A 22,654-nucleotide genomic window follows, 5' to 3' on the forward strand; every position below is an offset into this window, starting at 1 on the left:
CAAAAATACAAAAATACAAAAATACAAAAATACAAAAATACAAAAATACAAAAATACAAAAATACAAAAATACAAAAATACAAAAATACAAAAATACAAAAACATAAAAAAAAAACACAAAATCTGCCATTTGCTGAGTTTCTGCAAGAAACAGATCTGAAACAATCTACTCGAATTAATATCTTTAGATTTCAAGCCAGTTAGTCTAGATTTGTAGAAACTATCCTGTTGAATGATTTGTCATGTTCTGTATAACTGATCAAGATCGTAGTATGACAACAGTCCTGCAATTTGAAAACCTTCGAAATTCACAAGTTCCCGGAACTGCTCGTGTTAAAAAGATCTTCAGATTTGCGACCTTCCAAAGTTCGAACAATTCACTCTTTCTTCACAAGATGTTCCAGCTTTCGGGTGAAGTCATCCCGCCACTTTTTTTAAGGCTATCTCAATCCGATCGCACCTTACCAGCTCGGGGCCAACTCGCACGTCCCAAAACTCCACAATCGATAATCGATCAGAACACAACAATCAGATAAACTCACTCGATCAATAAGGTTATGGAGGTCCTGTTGTCCGCGCAAAAAAATAAATTACATTCATTGAGCGGAATCGCTGCCGGTTTTCTCTCGGTTCTTCACAATGCAATGTCCGCAAGTTCGCGCACAGCTCCGCGATGATTAATGTTTTTCGGTTTGGTTTGTCCGGCGTGTACCCTTTTTATTGATATTTTTGTAGCCCACTTTTTTCTCCTCCGTCGCAAAAGCTGTGTAATGGATATTTTCGTCTTATTTTGATACCACGCCACGCCGGTCAACAACAAGCAAAAGGCTCACAAGGGGGAAAACAAGTTGCATGTTGTGCTCGGATATTATTGTCTGATGTCGAGTGGTTGAATGCAAAATATGAAGGAAAAAAAACGGTAACGCTATATTTGACCGTGCCATGAATGAAGTCGAATCGAATAATTGCTAGCTGGCGGGTTGACCTACTGACCGCGGGAGTTGGGTTTCCTTTTTTGGAAGCTCCTTCAGCGTGTCACTGTGTGTGAAGGGATGGCTCCATTTATCACCCTTATCCGAGCGATCTCGAGCGAATCTGGACGGTTGCGATGCTCGCCAAAAGATGGCAGCACTACGCCGGCTCGATCTTGCTGCAAACTTTTCGTGCAACTTGCACGCAAGTTCAGCCTGCACGCGACCCTACGTCTTAAGCCGGCGTGGTTTACCTGCCAAACACGAGATCAACTCTTGTTTTTTTTCTTTTCGTTTTCGTTTGTTAAACAAGTTCAACCTCGCGTGTGCCCCTTCCAGGGTAGAGGACGGCCGGTATTGCTGGCCGTACCCAGAGCGTTTTTATCGTGTGTCAAAACAGTTTATCGTTGGAAATGATAAGTTACAGCGGAAACGGTCGCACCATAAATTTTAAAAAAGGCGATGTGGTCTCAACTCTTCAGCGCTGTGGTTGTTGATGTTGGAGTTCACTGACTTTGACGTGCAACGAACGAACGTCGGCAGGTTGCAATGGGCATGTTACGTTTAGCGTGTAAACTGCTCTTCTGGGTACGGGCGTCTTTCAGGTTCAAGGATGGAGGTGCACGCTTGTTCGAAACGCTGCGCCGAGCAAGTCGGGACATCAAGTGCACTTTAACGATGATTATGTCAGATTATGCTAATTTTATAAGCCGATCTTCAACCGGTACTGAGAAATGGTCGTGGATTGCGGATTTGAGCGATCGAATGCTAAGTGCTTCTTCCGATTGTGATCAGTCACTCTAGTGCCATCTAGTAGCTGGTTGCTAGTAGTAGAAATAACGCTAAATGTAGGCAACAACTGAAACAGTAGCTTAAGGACTAAGGGAAAGGCTTCACTAAAACGGAAATTTCTCTAAAACAATTAAATTTTTCGGAAAACCGGCCTGACAAACTCTAAAGCTCATTCTTACCATTCTACTGTTCAAATATGAGCTTGATTGGTGTAGACCAGCTAAAGATATTGTCATTTTAGTGAGAAGAAACCTTGACCTACGCCACCAATCGAAACCAAAACACAACTCTAAGTGGCCTAAACAGTTTTGCTTATCTTAATCTGCACAAATTCAGCGATCCTCTCCAACGCGCGAATAAATTGTCGCCAACTTACCTGCCCTGGTACTCGTTCTAAAGTGGCCCAGGGCAGTGTTGAGCCGTAAATTTGCGCGATCTGGTTTTTATGTGTCTATTAAAGCTTGTTTCGAGCGGCGAGGTGGTCTAGTTTGATCGTAGGTGGGCCATAATTGAATGGTGGTTGTTGGCTCTCCGCAAGAATTCTTCACCGAAGAGGCCGGGTAGGTGTTTTTGTTTAGGCGTTCTGCGACGGCGACGGAGAGCAGACAGGTTGCGATAGGTGCGCCTGCAGTGAGGGTTAATTGAGAGGGGGGGTCAAGTGGATCTGGTCGTAGGTCTGTAGATGCAGACGAAGATACGGTGAAGATTTAGGGGTTTCGTTTGTACTTTATTGTTACGAGGATTGTAAATAACTGCTTTACCGTTGACAATGAGGTAATTTTTGTACGGAAATGTAATAATACAAGCTTATGAATGAGATCCTTTAGCTGGCTTCAAAACATTAATGATTAAAAGTTTTATGAAATTTAAGATTTGAGCAATTCTCTACCAAAACCGGAAATGGATTTTATTTGTATTTTTTGATTTGGCTCAAACTTTGTGGGGGCCTTCCCTATGACCAAATAAGCTATTTTGTGTCATTGGTTCACCCATAAAAGTCTCCATAAATTTTTGGCTGCTTACCATACAAAAATGGTATGTAAATATTCAAACAGCTGTAACTTTTGAGTGAATTTTCTGATCAATTTAGTGTCTTCGGCAAAGTTGTAGGTATTGTTGAGGACTTTTGAGAAAAAAATAGGTACACGGAAAAAAAAATTGCAGATTTTATAATCAACTTTTTTTTTACTAAAACTCAATTTCCTAAAATACGTATTTTTTAATTTTCGAGATTTTTTTATGTTTTAGGGGACAAAAATATGCAACTTTTGAGCCATAGAGAAACATGGTAAAAAAATCTGCCGCCGAGTTATGAATTTTTGAAAAAAATAGTGAGTTTTGGAAAAAATCGAAGTTTTATACAAAAACAAATTTGACATTATTTTTTAATGCAAATTTGAATTTGCAATCGAAAAGTACTTTACAGATTTTTTGATAAAGGGCTCCGTTTTCAAGATATAGCCACCGAAAGTTTCATTTTAGTGAAATATTTGCAGTTTTTCGATTTTTAAAAATAGTGACCATGAGTGACCATTTCTATAAATATTTTTTTTAAAAAGTTCAGAAAATTTTCTATAAATTTGTCTAAGAGACATTGAAGATTGGAACTCGAGTTGTTGAGATAGAGCCACTTTAAGAAAAAGAAACACGAAAATTGAAGTTTTCTAAGTCTCATCAAAACAACCCACCATTTGGTCCGATTTTCAATGTTATAACATGAAACATTCGTGAAATTTTCCGATCTTTTCGAAAAAATATTTTGAAAATTTTTAAATCAAGACTAGCATTTTAAATGGGCGTAATATTCAATGTTTGGCCCTTTTCAAAAATACAAAAAATAAAAATGGTCGAAATCGGCCGATTTCGTAGAGAGTTGCTCATTTAAGATATAATATTTACGGTATTTTTATTTTAAACCAGTTCAATACAAGTGAAGTAAAAAAAAGTTATTAATTTTATCAGCACCTTCCGCCTTCTTCTACAAGGCTCCATACGTTTTTGGCAGCTGTCCATGCAAAAATAGTACACAACTATTTTTAAATTTGTATCTATCTGATTAGTTTGGTGTCTTCGGCAAAGTAGGTATTGAACAGGACTGTTTAGAAAAACAAATTGGAACAGGAAAATTTATTTATTTTATTACTTTTTTTCACAAAAAAAATCATTTTCCCAAAACTCCTATTTTTTATTTGGATTTTTTTGAAGAACAAAATTTGCCGCCTTATTATAATTCTTCAAAAAAATTTGATTTTTGGAAAAAATAGATATTGTAATCAAAAAATTTGTCAAGATTTCACTTTCTTATAATAGATCATATTTGCAATCTAAAAGAGTTTTCGACAACTAAAAGTTTATTTTTAACTTTTTAACTGAAAAAAACGGTTTATCGGGTTTTTTAAAGTAGTGTCCATGATTGTCCATTAAAATAAAAAAAATTAAGCTAAGAAAATTTCCAATAAAAAATCAACAAGAAGTATTTAATATGTCAGAAAATAATGGTCCTATTTTCAATGCTAAAAAAAATACACATTTGTGAAATTTTCTGATCTTTTCGGGAAAATACTTTTAAAATTTTTGAATCAGCTCTAAAATTTTAGAAGGGCATAATATTGAATGTTTGACCTTTATTAAATGTTTGTCTTGAGCATATTTAAAAAAATAATAAAGAACATGATGTTTGGAAAATGGAATTTCTGTAAAAAAAACTCCGTGTACCATTTTTTACCTAAACAGCCCTCATCAATACCTGCAACTTTGCCCAAGACTTCAAACCGTTCAGAAAGTTGCATCAAAAGATACAAATTTTCGAATATTTACGTACCATTTTTGTATGGACTGCTGCTTTTTTGGCATTTTTTAAAACCATTTTGAAAAAGATATTTACGCACTAAAAAATACACATTTTAATAGTCCGACTTTTCACGCAAATAATTAGATTGTTCAAAATAATCATTTGTGCATTTCCATCGTTTACCTACTTACTTTTCCTGTCATTCTTAAATGACAAAACGAATAGTAACACTTTTCAACATAAATTCTGAAAAGTTCAACATTTCAGCACCGAAATAGATGCTAAAAAGGGGGGGGACGAAAACTTTAAATAAAATTTGTACCAGCCTTATCGCCTCCTAAAAATTTGACGCCATTTTGGTGATGCAGATAAAATAATTTTTTTCCTGTTTGCTTTTTCTTTCAGAGGCTGTATCTCATCTAGGGCGTCCAATTATCCCGGGTTTTGAATTTCCTGGGAAACGGGAAAAATATTTTTGAAATCCCGGGAATACCCGGGATCCCGGGATTTTTTTTTAAACATTCATAAAATCTATATTTTTATTATATTTGTTATGTTTTCAAGCTTAAAATCATAGAATCAGCTCAATTATATTAATTGGTGATAATCTACACTTCAATCTAAACATATACGACAGCTTTTAAAAAGCTTAAGGGGTTACATAAATGTAAATCGGCATAAATGTCAGAGGTAAGTATGAGAACACATTTAAACTTTTTCAAATCTATTTTGAGACATTAAAATATATATTTCATCTATCAACAACATAAATTTGAAAACTTTTGGTTTTACCATTGCCGAGATATAACAATTTGAAGTTGGCAGTTTAAAAAATGGGTGCCACGATATCTCAACACTGCTTTGACCAAATCGGCTCATAATTTTGGTTAACACTCGTTAAACTGGTTCCGTGTGCCAGACGAAGGCCGATATTCAAAAAAGTTTTTTTAAATAAGATAAAAATTCTTATGATTCTTGCATTTTTCAAATATGCAAAATTCAAAAATCGGGCATTTGGGCCATCCTAGCTTCAGAAAAAATGTTCACAATGTTTGACAGTTTGCTTTGCGCATGGCAAAATTTTGTGCTTAAATCGTCTCTTACTCAGTTTGATAATGAAATATCTACACGAAACTTTCAGGTGGATTTAACAAATTTTCTGTAAAAATGTTTTTTTTTTACATTTTCTACATGCATGTAACCCCTTTAAACTAATTAAAAATATTTTTTTATTCTGCTTTGGCCAACTGGGGAAAACCGGGACTAAAGGGTGAATAGTTTAATTTATTTTTTCCAATTTTTAAAACTATTGATATTCATAAATGTAATAATAAGTCTTTTAAAAATATAGAAAGATGAATAAAAAATATTTAAAGCACTAGGAATTTTGGGAATCTGTAAACTCAATTTTATCAATTTTTACTAATGAGCCAAATTATTGCTGATATGTATGCCGAATACAAATTTTAATGCTTTTAAATTCTTATCGATTATTATGTATTCAACTATTAATGTATTTCCTCAAAAAAAATGTATATTTCCGTGCAAAAATTAGTTTTTTTTTTTCAATTTTGGGAATTCCCGGGACAAATTTTAAAAAATCCCGGGATTCGGGAATTCCCGGTTTTGGAAAAATCCCGGGATTTTCGTCCCGGGAATTCCCGGGATGGACGCACTAATCTCATCAAACATTGGTCCAATCTTGAATGCCTTTTGAGCAAATTTATAGGAAATTTTTGGATGTTTTTGAAAAAAATAATATTTTTAGAGGTGGTCAAGCCTGGTCATGACTGTTACAGGTAAACAAAGTTAAGACTTTTTTCAACGGTTTTTTTAATGGTGTTTTTTTTTATTGTCAACCCTGTCAAATAAATTTTGAGCAACTTGTGTTATAGCCCAGAAAAATGCATTTTTTCATCTAAAACATATCCAAAAATAAGAATTGCGTGAAAAGTCCAATCAAAACAATAAATAAATATTTTTTTCTGAAAGGTTTCAAGCTAGTCCTACAACAAAATCAGAAAAGATATTTTTTTATATTGCAAAGTATTTCATTTATGCTGCCAAAAAAGTATGAAAACTTGTATGGACGATTTAATGATGCACAATTACTTCTATGGTCATAGAAAAAGTACACACAAAGTTTCATCCAAATAAAAACCTGCAAAAATGTATCAAAAAAACTTGTTCCTAAGAGAATTTGTTACAATTGTTTATAAACGCATATAAAAGTCGTTTTAAATCCCCATCGCAATGCACATAAGAACCAGAATAATCCCAGAACGCTGCCCAGACTATAAAGTACTCCCATTTAGAATCAATTCAATTACAAATCCCATCAATAAAAGGCACCCATCGCGCTCTAGTACATTTGACAGCTGTCCCCCCTCTGTATTTCAAAGAGGCATAATAAATTAAATGATAAATACTAGCAAACCCTGCTCACACAGGAAGCTTACATTTGCACAAAAGAGTCCACTTTTCTGCCCGTCAGGTTGCAGGGTGTGTCCTCCTGGCCGGTGTGAATATGATAATTGGATTAAAAAGTGCCATTCGAAGCCGTTTCGCTATCAATCGAAGGCTTTAATTGAATTCCTCCCAATGGAGGGGGTGGCGATTTCCCATGTGCACGGAAAAAAGTTACCATTATTGTATGACAAAAAAGTCATTGATCATTGTGTAATCGTTAATTTTATTTAGGAATTTGAGCACGAAATTTCTGAGCTCAAGTAATTTTTTATTTAAATGCCACACACAATTCATGATTTCATGAATTATGTTCATGGAATCGTGAATCGAATTTATTTAATCACGAATAAGGTTGATTTTTTACCGTTCAAACAATCACAAAACATCACACATTGATTCATGTCGTTCCTGAGGCCTAGCTCTGACTGGCAGTAATCGCGTTGGTAGAAAGTTGAACCCGACGGCGGCGTCTAGAACTGGCCTTCATCTGTCCCCGGGGCCTAGAATGGCACACGTCAAACCGGGTCCCACCAACCAACTGGCAAACATTCGCCACGATTGGCGCGAATAATGAATTATTTTTTAACGAACGGAGATTTCTCTCTGTCATTTGCGCGGGCCCAGAGTAATTAATCTTCCACAAGTTGACGCGTCAAAGGAAGAGCAGCATCTTTTCATACAGAAAAGCGATCGATTTGCAATCGATTCCTGGTGCGGCTCGCGAGCTTTTTGTTGCTGTTCTGATTGATTGTCTGACCATTCCGGGAAACAAATCAATCAGGCGCAACGCGAGAATGTAAGACTTCATTACACAGCTCTAGAACAAGCCGATTGGCGGGAGGCATTCAATTTACAAATTGGTTGTGGGATGTGCATGGAACGAGTTTCTTTGAAGTCTGACTAAAGCTGTGTAACTTTACAATGTAACGAAACTTCTGAAAATGAGTTTTTTAAAGGTAAAAAAAATTAAGAATAAATCGATTTACATTGCCTCATTCAAATTGTCAGCCCAGACCAGATCAATAAATCCATAAAATTATTACATTTATCAACCTGAAACCACATTATCTGACTGGTTCTTATCTGCTGCATCCGTTCAACCAGGAATCAATTTTCATAGACGCGGATGTTTTGCAAAGGCACTATTGAAATAAGTCAGCAACCGCAGCAGACGCAATAAAAAAAAATACCTGCAAAACGATCTGTGGTGACGATCGTAGATCGAAATCGAAATCTCCGGGGACCGGGCGACGACTTTATTAATTGCAACCTATAAAATTTTGCGTCGATTCTTCGGCTGACTTCTTCGTGCACTGTTTGTAGAATGATGCGAAAATCACAGACAAGTGAATACAACTTTCCAACAAGATAAACATAAATTTGGTTTTATTTAATTAAGTTTGTGTTGCATATATATCTTCCAAAAATATTACCTTGTTTATAAAATAACAATAACAATTTTTTAAAAGATGGAAAAACACTTTTTAAAAAGGTATCGACTGCCGCGATTACTGCCACTCAGTGTCAGAGCTAAGCCTCAGGAACAACGTTAATTAATATGTAATTGTCTATGAATGTTTCACGGAAAAAAACATCAACTTATATGAATATATATAATTTCTTAACTTTATTCGTGACTAAATAATTTTGATTCACGATTTTTTGAACAATTTTTATGAAATCATGAATAACTTGATGAGTTTCGTGCACCCAAAGTTAAAGAACGAGAGGATAGTCCTCACGAAAAAAAACGTGAGGAAAGCGCTATTTTGCGAGAGTATAGTCCTCTCGCGTGTTCATTCGTTCATTGGAACAGTTCATCCTATGAGTGGCTTATATGGACAAACGACCGCCACTTAGTCACCGAACCATGGTGGCCCATACGGCAAAGGCACGGTTCAATATGCCGAAGGTCTTGGGTTCGAGTCTCGGTACCGGTACTTTTTTTTATAGATGAACTTTTTTGGAAAATGAACCATGAGTAAAGTACTCTCGGTAATTTCGGGATTTATCCTCTCAGTCCGCACACAGTACCATTTTACTACCGAATCTTGATCTTTATCCTCTCGTATGCCGATGCCCAGTTCTGGGTGTGCATGGATTTCATTTCTATCTTTTTAAAGATTGTATCTCACAAGATTGCTAATAATAACCTTATCGTTATTCGATAACGATATGAATTATCGTTATCGTTATATTGAATAACGATAATTTAATTGGCAATAACCACACCCAGAACTAGGCATCGGCATACGAGAGGATGAAGAGCACGATTCAGTAGTAAAATGGTACTGTGTGCGGACGGAGAGGATAAATTCCGAAATTACCGAGAGTACTTTACTCATAGGTTCATTTTCCAAAAAAGTTGATCTATCAACAAAAAAGTACCGGTACCGAGACTCGAACCCAAGACCTTCGGCATATAGAACCATGCCTTTACCGTATGGGCCACCATGGTTCGGTGACTTAGTGGCGGTCATTTGTCCATATAAGTCACTCAATAGGATGAACTGTTTCAATGAATGAATGAACACGCGAGAGGTCTACACTCTCGCAAAATAGTACTTTCCTCACGTTTCTTTTCTTGAGGACTATCCCCTCGGTCTTTAACTTTGGGTGCAACGATAATTCATTTAAGGGGTTACATACAAGGGGCTACAATCAGCAAAAATGTCAGAGGTTGGTTTGAGCACACACTTAAACTTTTTTTTTTGCAATTCCATCGTGAAACTACTTACTTTTCCTGTCATTCTTGAACGACGAAATAGCCTACTTTTCTGTACCAAAAGCAACAGAATCGAATAGCAACACTTTTCAAAATAAATGCTGAAAAGTTCTACTTTTCAGCACTGCAATGGGTGCTGAAAAGTTGAACTTTTCAGCACTTGTTTCGAAGAGTAACACTTTTCAACATTTTTTTGATTTATACGATTTATTGACAAAATACATGAAAATTCGACTTAAAATTTCACTCAATGGGTGTTTTTAGAAATTGCAAAAAAATGTTGTATGGAACTCGTTGCAAAACTTGATTTTTTCAGCACTCGTCGTATTTATCCAACTCGGTGAACCTCGTTGGATAAATGTACGACTCGTGCTGAAAAAATCCTCCTTTTGCAACTTGTTGCATAAACTACTATTTAAATCTGTTTTCAGAGCATTACAATATACATTTTCATCTATCATCAAAACAAATTTGAAGGCATTTGGTTGTATCATTGCCGAGATATAGCTATTTGAAGTTAGCAGTTTCAAAAAACGGGTGCCACGATATCTCAACACTGTCTTGACCAAATCTGCTCAAAATTTTGGTGGAGACTCGGTGAACAGGTCCCGCGTGCATGACGAAGGCAAAAAAAAATATTTTAAAAAAAGATAAAAATATTTTTGAGTTTTTCATATAAAAAATCGTCAGTTTTTGATTTTTGTATTTATTTAAAAAACAAAATTTCATCCCATTCATTCTCATCTTGAGATTTTCTACATGTATGTAACCCCTTAAAATAACTTCTTAAAATGAACTTTATTCAAACAAAACTAGTTTGAGACATTGGAAGATAAATTACAATATATTGTAGCAATGAATGAAATGTAGCAAGCAAGTATGGATAGTTAAAAAATTTAACTATCTATTTAAGTATTTCCAAATTTCTTTTTTTGTACTTTTTTTAGAGTAATGTATTTTGTTAATAAACTGAAAATACAAGAAAAAAATGTCGTTTGATACATTCATTAACTATTGTGTTTCACACTTCTTCAAAAAATAATCCTTAATTAAAAAATTAACACATTAATATTAGGCATTTATAAAAGGTTCGACATAAGGCCATTGCGTCTTTTATTTCTTTTCTATCTATTCTATTCTTTTATTTATGACCCTACCTCCCCCTCCTCTTCAAATTTTCCTCAAAAAAAGTGGGGTTAAAACAATGTTATTGGACAAATCATTGAAAAAACTTGTTAAATCGTTTGTAAATTATTCAGAAAACATTGTGTAACACTTACTCATGCTTTTTAAATCAAATATAGACTTTTTATTCATTTAACAAATTTTGAATTTTGTGACCGGTACAAAACGTAAAAGTGAAATGGAAAAAATGTTTCATCATTGATATTCTACATTTTTTTCCAGTTTTTAAATTAACTTTTTATCTCAAAAAATTACTTCACGAATTCGTATATTAAATTATGATTTTTTTTTATATTTTATTTTATATGTTTTAAGAGACAAAAACTCGCAGCTTTTGAGTCATAGAGAAGCACGGCTAAAAATTTAAAGGTGTAAATTTTAAAGGTTAAATATTACCTCTTTTATGTACACCTTCCAAGATGATTACCAGATATTACCATGATTTTTTTTACTTTGTATTTAAATTAAATTGCAATCAAATTGCATTGGTAATCGAAAGTACTGTACAGAAATTTTGATACAGAGCGCCGTTTTTTTTATTGCCTTTAAATAGTTCAATTTTCAATAATAAAAATAAAAACAAATGTACAATTTTCTGATCTCTTCAAAAAAATCTTTTATTTTTTTAAATCAAAAAATTTCAAAAGGGAGCAATATTGAATATTTGGCCCCTTTTTAATTCTCGATCCAAAAATTTTCAATAGGGTTATCTAAGCCCGATCTCACGCACACTAGCACGCCATTTGTTTTGCTGGCCGGTACAAAATTTAACCTCAATCTTTTTCGTGTACGTACACGTAATACATGCGCACGTAGATAACTTTATACATTTTCTAAAGAGATCACAACGACAAACAAACAAACTATCATTTTTTCGTGTCTGACAGTTTGCCAATCTCGCAAAATGTATACAGGCTGACGATTCCGCAAACAAATGCAGGCGAACAAACAATGCAGACAAACTGTCAAATAGTGCGAGTTTGTTTTTTTTTTTGTCATTAGTTACCTCAGCAACCAGATGTCCATGCTTTAATGTTTCTAAGACAAATGTATTGAAAATGTTCAGAACTTTTTGAAAAAAAGTATTTTCCGAAATAGACACTATTTTGAAAGTTGAAAACTTGATTTTGTATAAAGTTAAATTCAAACTTAATGTTGCTTTATCTCAAAAACGGCGTCTTTATCAACATTTTTTTTAAGGGGAAATGGGATAGCGACTTTTGAAAAGCAGTTTTAGAAAAAAATATGTAACCCAAAAAAATCTGTTACTTGCATTCGTATTTATAACGATATCAAAAAATCTGTGGAGTTCAGAAATTGGTTTATGTTAAACAGAAGTTGTCTAAGAACTGGCGTTCCGTTTCACTACTACTACTTTTCGGTTGCAAATTTATTATTATTGTTATAATTTATAATTGACATTTTACCAAAGGGTTGCAAATTTGATTTACATTAAAAACTGATGTCAAACAAAACTTTTTAGTAAGATATCTTTTTTTCAAAAAAAAACGCAGTTTTCAAAAAAACATAAGTCGGTGTCAAACGAGTTGTCAAAAGTTTTGTCCGTATTTCTCTGTTGCTTAAAAATTGCGGGACTCAAAAGTTTGTCTTTTGAAAAATAAAATAAAAAAGAAAAATCATAATATCCTAGCCGAACCAGGCTGAAAGGCTCGTTAATAAAGACAACTAACTAACTAAATATTCATATTTAGTAAAAAAAAACTTAGATTAAAATTCGTTGAAAAAATAACCTTATAGCTATTTTTTCTGAATAGTTCTCATCAATACCTACAACTTTTCCGGAGACACCAAATCGATCAGAAAATTCCTCTAAAAGATACAGATTTTCCAATATATATCTACAATTTTTGTATGGAGCTGTCAAAAATACTCGAAATATGGAGATTTTGTAGAGAATTGCCTTAATATATAAATATAGAAAGTTATTTTTGTAAATGGAACCAAATATATTTTATAGAAATCTATTGAATGTATGATTTTTATATTGATAGTGCATTTGAGGAGCATAGTTAAACAACCAGGATTCAAACATTAAAAGTTTATTTTACCGTTTAAAAATTATGCTGCCATTTTATTTGAAATAAAAATTGAAGATATTCCCTTGTCCATGGCCATCACCACGACCACATCCAACAATTTTATTGCAAATTACGTGTGTTTTACTCTTCCGGGAACTCTATGCAAAACCGTTCGTCTCCATCCGCCGATTCTTGTGGGAAGCAAATAAAATCACAGCTTATGACCCACAGGTTTAACGACTCGTTCTGGACCATGTCAACCGCGGATCTTTACGATGTCTCTGAGTAGAACCAACCAAACTAACAGTCAATTCTTCTCCCTCTCTCTTTCCAGGGACAATCTGTACCGCCTGTCGCTGCACCTGGACGTGCGGGAGCGGTCCACGTGGGAGGTCACGCCGGCGATGCGCACCATGTGCCAGGACAAGGGCCAGTCGGAGGAGTCGTGCCGCAACTACATCATGGTGCTGGAGGCGCACGGCAATCGGGTGTACGCGTGCGGAACGTACGCCTTCAGTCCGGCCTGCTCGTGGCGCCAGATGGAGAACCTGACGGTGACCCGGTACGACAAGGGCGTCGCCAAGTGCCCGTTCAGCCCGGCGGCCAACAATACGGCGCTGATGTCCGACAGCGGGCGGTTGTTTGTGGGCACGACGACGGACTTTTCCGGCTCGGATCCGGCCATCATTCGGGCGGATGTGAGTCAGGAGAGTGCCCGGATGCTGAGGACGAACCAGTACAACTCCAAGTGGCTGAATGATCCGCAGTTTGTGGGGAGCTTTGAGAAGGGAGAGTTTGTGTACTTTTTGTTTCGGGAGGCGGCCGTGGAGTACATCAACTGCGGGAAGATCGTGTACTCGAGGATTGCGAGGATCTGTAAGAACGATCCGGGCGGGACGCAGATCTTGAAGGATAACTGGACGTCGTTCGTGAAGGCACGGTTGAACTGTTCGCTGCCGGGGGATTATCCGTTTTACTTCAACGAGATTCAGGGGATGGTGTACTCGCAGGAGGAGGGAGTGCTGTACGCGACCTTTACGACGCCGGAGTGAGTATATTTGAAATCATGTTATTTTTTTTCATAAATCATGTTATTCCTTGAAGCTAATTGTAAAAATATTGAGCAGTTCTCTCAGATTTCGGTCATTCGATTTTTTAGTATTTTTTAATTCGATATGCCCAAAGAAGCCATTTTGCATCATTAGTTTGTCCATATAATTTTCGATACAAATTTGGCAGCTGTCCATACAAAAATGATGTATGAGAATTCAAAAATCTGTATCTTTTGAAGGAATTTTTTGATCGATTTGGTGTCTTCAGCAAAGTTGTAGGTATGGATACGGATTACACTGGAAAAAAAATTGGTAATTTTTTATTTAACTTTGTGTCATCAAAACTTGATGTGCATAAAAACACTATTTTTATTTTTTATTAGTTTGATATATTTTAGAGGAAATCAAATGCCAACTTTTCAGAAATTTCCAGGTTGTGCAAAAAATCTTTGACCGAGTTATGCATTTTTAAACCAAGACTAACAATTCAAAAGGGCACAACATTCAATATAACGGCCTTTTAAAATGTTAGTCTTGGTTTAAAAATCTTGAAAATATTTTTTTCGAAAAGATCGGAAAATTTCACGAATGTTTCATATTTTAACATTGTAAATGTAAGTTGCTGAGATATCGACATTAGAAAACGGTGGGTTGTTTGGGTGAGACTTAGAAAACATCAATTTCCTGTTTTTAAACACTTGCATGGCAATATCTCAACAACTGAGGGTCGTATCAACAAAGTTCAGAAAGGCAAAATGTAGAGAATTTTCTCAGCTTTTCAAAAAAAAAAAATTCAAGGGTGGGCAAACATGTGCACTTATTGAAAAAAAATGAAAAATGCAACTATTTTCAAAAAAGTTTTTTAAAAATGGCTTTAACTTGAAAACGGTGCACTTTATCAAAATTTCACTGACGAACTTTTTGATTGCAAATTTGATTATACATCGAAAAATTATGTTGAAATTTTTTTGCGACTAATATTTCGATTTTTTAAAAAATCAGTATTGATTAAAAAATTTATAACTCGGTCAAAGATTTTTTGCACAACGTGGAAACTTCTGAAAAGTTGGCATTTTATGTCCTATAAAATATATCAAAAAATTAAAATAGTGTTTTTTTTTTTTGCAAATCCAGTTTTAGTGATAAAAAGTTAAATAAAAAATCATCAATTTTTTTAACATGTATCTTTTTTTCAGTGTAGTCCGTATCCATACTTACAACTTTGCCGAAGACACCAAATCGATCAAAAAATTCCTTCAAAAGATAAAGATTTTTGAATTCTCATACATCATTTTTGTATGGCCAGCTGCCAAATTTGTATGGACAAACTAATGATGCAAAATGGTTTCTTTGGGCATACCGAAGGCACCAAAAAAGTTTCAGCCGGATTAAAAACACAAAAATTAAAATTGAGTTAATCTTTAGATTTTCGCAAATCGAATTTTCTTTGAACTCGTAGATTCGAATGAAACTTTGTGCATAGACCCCATAAACATGCATGCATGTCCTATGTCAAAAGGAGCCATTATGAGTTTCTCCTTACAAGGCTCCATATTAAATGAGCATGTCATAATTGAAAATCTGTATCTTGAGAAACGATTTTCTGGTCGATTTCCGACAAAGTGATAGGGCTTTATTTAACTTTTTTCACAAGAGTAAAATCCATAAAATACGTTTTTTTTTTATTTTCTTTTTTCATTTGTTTCAGGGGGTTTTAGGGAACTAAATTTGTTTGGAAAAAAAGCCTACAATGCTGTCAAACAAAATTTTAAAAATCTTTTTTTTTGCAATTAAATAATACTTTATGAAGAAAAATTACAATAGTAAACAATATTTTCGAAAAGCTGTAAAAATTTGCTACAATTTACTTTTTTTAAACTTTGTTGGTCAAATTGCTGGCAATGGCACTATCGATTGGAAATTTGATTTCATTTTTTTTTAATTTTGAGATTATTGTCTAAAAAATACAATTAAAAAAAATTAACATCCAGTACCAGTTTTCTCACTTTCCTATTCTCTAGTAAAAAAAAATGGCAACGCGGAATAACGTTTCTATTTTTTCTGGAAAGTAATCATAACATACTTTTTCGCCGAAGACACCAAATCTATCATAGAATCCTTTTTAAAAATACAAATTTTCGAACATTCACATGCCCATTTTGTATGACCGGCCCGCCAAATTTCAATATCTTGAAAAAATGTGATTTTGTTGTACTAAAGGCGGTTAATTTAAAATACATTTCTTCGTCATGGCGCTTACGTCACCTAGTCAAACCAATGAAAACTGTAGATTTTGTTTGTAAATTGCTGTTATAAAACAGTGCAAAAGGTTTGGTAAAACATAAAATGCAGGCAGTAGCTGAAACAGTTGTGTAAACGTTAAAGATGAGTTTTCATAGGGATTTTCGAACATTCGCCATGATTCGAATTCCAGGACGCTTCGAAACCCGGACACCTCATCTTGTTTTATCAATAATTTGGTTATAATTTCACATAATTATTGTCAATATTGTGTTATTTGATGAATTCTAACATAAACTTTAATTTGTTTGGACGCTGTAGTTAATGCCAAAACAATAAAATAAAAATATGAGTTTACCAAAAGAGTGAAACCTTTCACTGAAATATTTCATAGGCTTCCCAAGCACCGGGTAGGCAAAGCAGAAAGTAATGGCTATGATTTTCTTAAAGTCTAGCAAATTTTTATACAAAATATCGATTGTTAACAGCTTATTCGAGACAGTCCAAATTTGTGCGAATCATAAGCAAAAACGAGTGTCAGGAATTCGAATCAGCTTTTATCAGTGTCCGGGATTCGAAGCACAGTAAGTCATTTTAAATTTTAAATTGTGATGAAAAATGGTTGGAAAAGACACATTTTGCATGCATTCTCTTAAAATGGATTGTTTGTACTACATCCTGATGATATTTATACATTTACAACTTATGACATGATTTTTTTGCCAGCTAAAACAAAAATGATATGCTACTAAATGTCCAGATTTTGAATCATGACGTTATTTAAAGAAATAGTTTAGCAAAACATGAAAGAATGTTTGAATAAAAATTTGCTTGCTCACTTCCTACTGGGCAATTTATAACTCTATTTCAGTTAAAACGCCATTTAAAAGCTGCGTTTAATCGTCAAATTGCCAACATAAGGTGCACGATGGAATTACGTAATGTTCCCGTAGTTCCGTTTCCACAAAATAAATTTGATTTTCTACTTATTGCTTTTCATATTTCAAATTACTAACCCTTTTTTGCAATTTTCTCTCTTCCCTCACAGAAACAGCATCCACGGCTCGGCGATCTGCGCGTACAACATGTCCGCCATCCACGCGGCCTTCTCCGGGGCGTTCAAATACCAGGACTCTCTGGGTTCCGCCTGGCATCGCCAGGACGCCCAACACCGCGATCATTACGAGTGCAACGCAGGGCCAACGGCTCGCCACGTTTCGCTGCTGGACTCGTCCAAGTACCAGCTGATGGACCAGGCGGTGCAGCCGATAACCGGTCAACCGCTGCACCACACCCAGCTTGAGCGGTTCGGGCATGTGGCGATTGACGTTATTCCGACGAAGCTGCACGAGCGGGTTCACGTGATTTACGTGGCTACGGACGCGGGGTTGATTAAGAAGATCTCGGTGCTGCCGCGGACGAAGAGTACGTGCGTGGTGGAGATTTGGCGACCGGAGTTATCGCGGGAGTCGAGGATCCGGACGATTCAGTATGTTAAGGAGACGGATTCGCTGTATGTGGGGACGGACACGGCGTTGAGTCGGATATCTTCGCAGCACTGCAATCGGCACTTGTCCAGGGTGAGCTGTTTGAACTCGATGGATCCTTATTGTGGGTGGAACGAGCTGCAGGAGGCTTGTACGATCGCGCCGAACGGGGACACGTTGGCAAAGTACTGGATCCAGAACGCTACCGAGTGTCCGGTGTTGACGGCGCCGGTGGATGGGGGTTGGTCAGCTTGGTCCGAGTGGGGACGCTGCGCTCAGGCTAGTGGAGGGCAAGCGCTGGGAGTGGGGGATGATTTTGGTGCCAACATGGACTCGTGCCAGTGCAGGACACGAACCTGCGACAATCCGTCGCCGAAGAATGGTGGTAGGTCGTGCACTGGGATGAACATCGCCGTTACGAACTGTACCGTGCACGGCGGTTGGACCGACTGGAGCGCTTGGTCGGCCTGCTCGCAGACTTGCGGAATGGCCGTCAAGACTAGGAGGAGAACTTGTGGGAATCCGAAACCAGCGCATGGAGGTCGGGTTTGCGTGGGTCCGGATCGTGCTGAGATCTACTGCTCACATCTTCCACCCTGTCCAGCCCCGAAGCAACCTCCGATCGACGGAGCTTGGGGCCCGTGGGGTGTCTGGGGAGAGTGCAGCGCCCTCTGTGGAGGGGGCTACCGAATCCGGCGCCGCAAATGTGACGATCCCGTCCCACAAAATGGCGGCATGGAGTGCCCCGGCTGTCACCTGGACTACGAAGTTTGCAACACTCACGCCTGTCCGGACGTGAAGCGGGCCGGCGCTTGGACGCCCTGGCTCACAGTCTCCAACGGAACGCTCCCCAACGGAGGCTACATCGAGAAGCGGTTCCGGTTCACGTGCAAAGCCCCGATCGCGGACTCTGCCCTGCTCAAAATAAGCCCCAAGGAGGAAACCCGCGTCTGCCTGCCGGACGGATCCTGTCAGCGATCCAGCGATTCGGCCCACTCGGGAAGTGGCGCGGGAACCGAAAGCGAGGACGGCTGGAGCGAGTGGGGCTCGTGGAGCAGCTGCAGTGCCTCGTGCGGCGGTGGCCAACAGTACCGGGTGCGAACCTGCGACAAGAGCGACTGCGAGGGAGCCAACAAAATGGCGCGCGCTTGCAATACACAGCCCTGCAAAGGTAAGCGGAAATATTTCGCTCGTTGAAACATTTCACCAAGCGTTTGCTTTTTTTTCTTCCAAACAGGTGAATGGGGCTGCTGGAGCGATTGGTCACCGTGCTCGGTGACATGCGGACTTGGAACGCGAACCCGCTCGCGCCAGTGCCTTTCGATGTCGGGCAACGTGATCTTCGGGAACGATTGCGAGGGCCAGAGCACGCAGTACGATACGTGCGAGATGCCGAGTTGTGATTGTGAGTTTGCTACGGGTTTTTGAGATTCTGAACTGATTTATAACTAATTTTCGATAATGATTTTACAGCATTCTTGGGCTGGGGCGAGTGGACCGAGTGGTCGCCGTGCAACACCGATGGCGAGAAGGTGCGGACGCGCCAGTGTCTGATTCCGACGCCGGACCAGAAGATGTGCCAGGGCAGCGATCGCGAGCTTCGCAAGTGCCAAGTGGAAATGAGTAATGGTGAGTTTTTGAAGACAAGTTATTGACTTGGAAATCAAAGACTATTTTCAAAATTAAACTCAAACATTTAAATAAATTTTCTATTTCTCCTTCCAGAAATTCCTCACGCCCTGACGGCCGGTGCCTCGTCGGTCACAACCATCGTCATCAGTGTCTTGCTCGTCGTTATTGGCTGTAAGTGTATCACATTAAATGTAAACCTTTAATTTCTCCTAATCACGATTTTTTTAAATTAAAATTTCCAGGCTGCACGGCCAGCGTCTTCGCGACCATGCACATGATGAAGAAGAAAGCCAAGGGAATCAAGGCGATCCAAGGTTCGCCGTGTTACGGATCTTACCCCAACCAGTACTCGTCACTGCCCACCAAGGATGTGAGTTATGACCATTCTTAAAATATTTCATGAAAATAAATCAACTCTCGATTTCCAGTACACCGACAGCCAAAAGCCCAAACGACAGTCCTCCTTCAACGGGCGCAACGACGCCGGCGGCTCCAAGCTGCTCGCGAACGGCCACACCACGCTGACCAAGTCGAACAACGTGAACGGTGCCGTCGGCAACAACACGCCCAAGGTGCTGGCCAAGTCGTTCAACGACACCGACACCGCCACCATCAAGCGGAACTCGCACGGCCTCAACAACATCCGGCACGCGCGCCAACTCGAGATGGAGGAGGAAAAGTACTGACCCGAGGCCGGGGCCGGTTCCGACGGTGAAGGTGTCGAACCAGCTTGCATGCAATCTTGCGTAGTAGAATCAGTGTAAAATTTCTTGTTGATTTTGTGGAATGTTCTCGTTGTTTTAAAACTCGTTTTGCATGTTTAAACATTTTTTTTCGAATTTAAAGTCAAATTCAGTGTTCAAAAATTGTGATCTCAACTGCCACAGAGAGAAAAAGAAGGAAGAAATTCGTGAAATTTCGAGCGTTTTGAAATTCCCTCACGAAGCAACGAACTTGCGTGCAAGTTGCAATTGAATTCGGGTGTGCATTGGAAACGAACTCCGCGAACACACCTTTACTGTACATAACCTCAAAAAAAAACAATCTGAACGAAGAAAAAACAAGATAGAACAATTTCGAGATGATTCAATTAGAGCAAGGCTGATTTTAGTGTTTAAAAGTGAATTTTAACAATAATTGCTTCTAATTGCGCGCGAACTTAACCGAGGGGCTACACATGTTTAACCAAATCAGTTGCTTTTCAGCAAAACATTTTACACACAACAAACAAGCATTACTTACTCATTTCATTAATCATGTTCACAACTTTAAAAATTAAATAAAAAGCAAAGAATGAGTGGTGAAGCTAATAAAGCTCGTGCAAATAAGAAGAAGAAGAAGCTAATCATTAATTCAAGAATAGTGCGTTAAATCCAAATCTGTGCCATTAGGGGTTAGAGGAGCGAGCGAGATCGGAATTTAAGAAGCAATTTTAGAGACAGTTTACAAAACAAAAACAAGCAATTGGAATAAATTTTATAGAATTTTAAGCGAAGTGAGCAAAGTTAAAAAGCATTGTGGGATTTCAAACCTCTCTGCGGTGAGCACGTAGCTCAAATTGAGCGCAAATTTTAACAATCGGTTTAGTATTTTAGGGGGCTGAAGCAAGGAAGTTTCCGCGATTTTTAGGTGATAAGACAAAACAAAACAAAAATAGCAAGACTTGAAAGAAAAGACATTTTTATTAGAGAATAATCTATACAATAATGAGAAAAATTTATTAGAAATAAAAAGGAAATGAAATGCATAAAAAAATTAATGTCTTGTTTCTGCCATCCGAAAAACTTGTCAGCCCGGCTTGGTACCGTCATCTGGGGCGGAACGGGACACATGGAGCGAATTGGGACAGCTGTTTTAGGCTTTGTTACTGCATATTATATTATTTTGATATTTTTGATTAGTTTCGGATAGAACATACACAGAACCACAAAAATAGTGCATCCTTATTCCAATTTCAAGCATTTAAGTGTTCCAAAAGCTGTAGTCCCGATTCGCCCCAGTTGGTGGTACGGAATTCTTTGTTGGCTCCGACAGACGAAAGAAAATGATCTGAAACAGTACTTTATAGGTCGCGATGGGTCGCCCTGGTACTCTACCTCTGGGCTGTTTAGGTGCTCGTCGAAGTGCTGCTTCCACCTTTCAATCACCTCACGCTCGTCCGTCAAGATTCCTCCGTCCTTATCCCGGCACATTTCGGCACGCGGCATGAAGCCTTTCCGGGATTGACCGAGTTTCTTGTAGAACTTACGCGTTTCGTTGGAGCGATACTGCTGTTCCATGACCTGGCACTCCAACTCTTCCAGGCGGTGCTTCTTATCCCGGAAGAGATGGGTTTGCTGCCTTCGCAGCTGTTTGTACAACTCCTTGTTCCCACGGGCGTTATTCCCAAATCGCTTAGCATTCCTCGTCGAACTCGGCTCGAGTTCACCCTCGCCTGACAACGCGGCTTCGAGTTCCCGCCCGTACTGGGAAGCTACCTCGTGGTTCTTGAGTGGCTCCAGATTATACTGCTGCGGGCGACGGTACCGGGTCTTGTTGACCTTGGACAGGCGTTGGCGCAGCATTGCCACCAACTGGTAGTGGTCCAAGTCGATTATGTCCGAGAAGTGCCGACCATCGATGAGAACATGGTTTCCGTGTCGTTTGGTGATCTCTAGGTTTACTTTTAGGAAAGGCAGTGCTGAAAGAAGGTACTTCGTATGGCCATGTCTCGGGAGGTAGCTAAATCGATGAGTCATAGGCCGTTCTCGTGCGTCGTGCTGGTGGAAGCTGAACCTCCCAATAACCGGTCCGAACTCATCCTCCTGGCCGTCTTGAGCGTTTAAGTCGCCGATAACAATCTTAGCGTTGTGTTGTGGACACTTCCTGTACTCGCGGTTAAGAAGCTCGTAGGAAGCGTCTTAGTCATCGACGTCGCTTCCCATGTGCGGGCTGTGCACATTGATGATGCTCAGGTTGAAAAATCGGCCATTGATTCCTAACCAATAACGCGCTATGCCATTTCACCCAGCACGACAAAAGCTGTCCCCAGCACACATCTCGAGTTTCCAATCCCTTACTTACTCATGGGTTGTCTCCAGGTGCGTTGTCAACTAACTCGGTTCTGGGCTGCTTCACTCCAATTCTGACTCGGAACCCTCACACTTTCCAGATCTCCCTCCACTTGGTTCAACCTGTAATGACAAAAGTAACTTACTCTTGAAATAAAAAGTGGTAAAAATTTGTTAAATTAAAAGTATTTTTATTGTTTTGAAAATGAAATCTTTTACT

At 38.2% G+C, this 22,654-nt stretch overlaps 1 protein-coding gene across 1 annotated transcript in view; it reads left to right on the plus strand.

The window, feature by feature from the left end:
• Positions 1 to 21,139, plus strand: part of LOC6045571 (semaphorin-5A) — a 300,750-nt gene extending 279,611 nt beyond the window's left edge. The window contains exons 4-10 of the mRNA XM_038264905.1: positions 13,307 to 14,020; positions 17,314 to 18,923; positions 18,990 to 19,157; positions 19,226 to 19,381; positions 19,478 to 19,555; positions 19,627 to 19,754; positions 19,813 to 21,139. Coding sequence (XP_038120833.1) covers positions 13,307 to 14,020; positions 17,314 to 18,923; positions 18,990 to 19,157; positions 19,226 to 19,381; positions 19,478 to 19,555; positions 19,627 to 19,754; positions 19,813 to 20,070 — 3,112 coding nt within the window. The 3' untranslated portion in view covers positions 20,071 to 21,139. The remainder of the gene's footprint in view (positions 1 to 13,306; positions 14,021 to 17,313; positions 18,924 to 18,989; positions 19,158 to 19,225; positions 19,382 to 19,477; positions 19,556 to 19,626; positions 19,755 to 19,812) is intronic.
• The last annotated feature ends 1,515 nt before the right edge of the window (positions 21,140 to 22,654 follow it).

The sequence above is a fragment of the Culex quinquefasciatus genome, chromosome 3 (assembly GCF_015732765.1).
Source record: "Culex quinquefasciatus strain JHB chromosome 3, VPISU_Cqui_1.0_pri_paternal, whole genome shotgun sequence".
Lineage (NCBI taxonomy): Eukaryota > Metazoa > Arthropoda > Insecta > Diptera > Culicidae > Culex > Culex quinquefasciatus.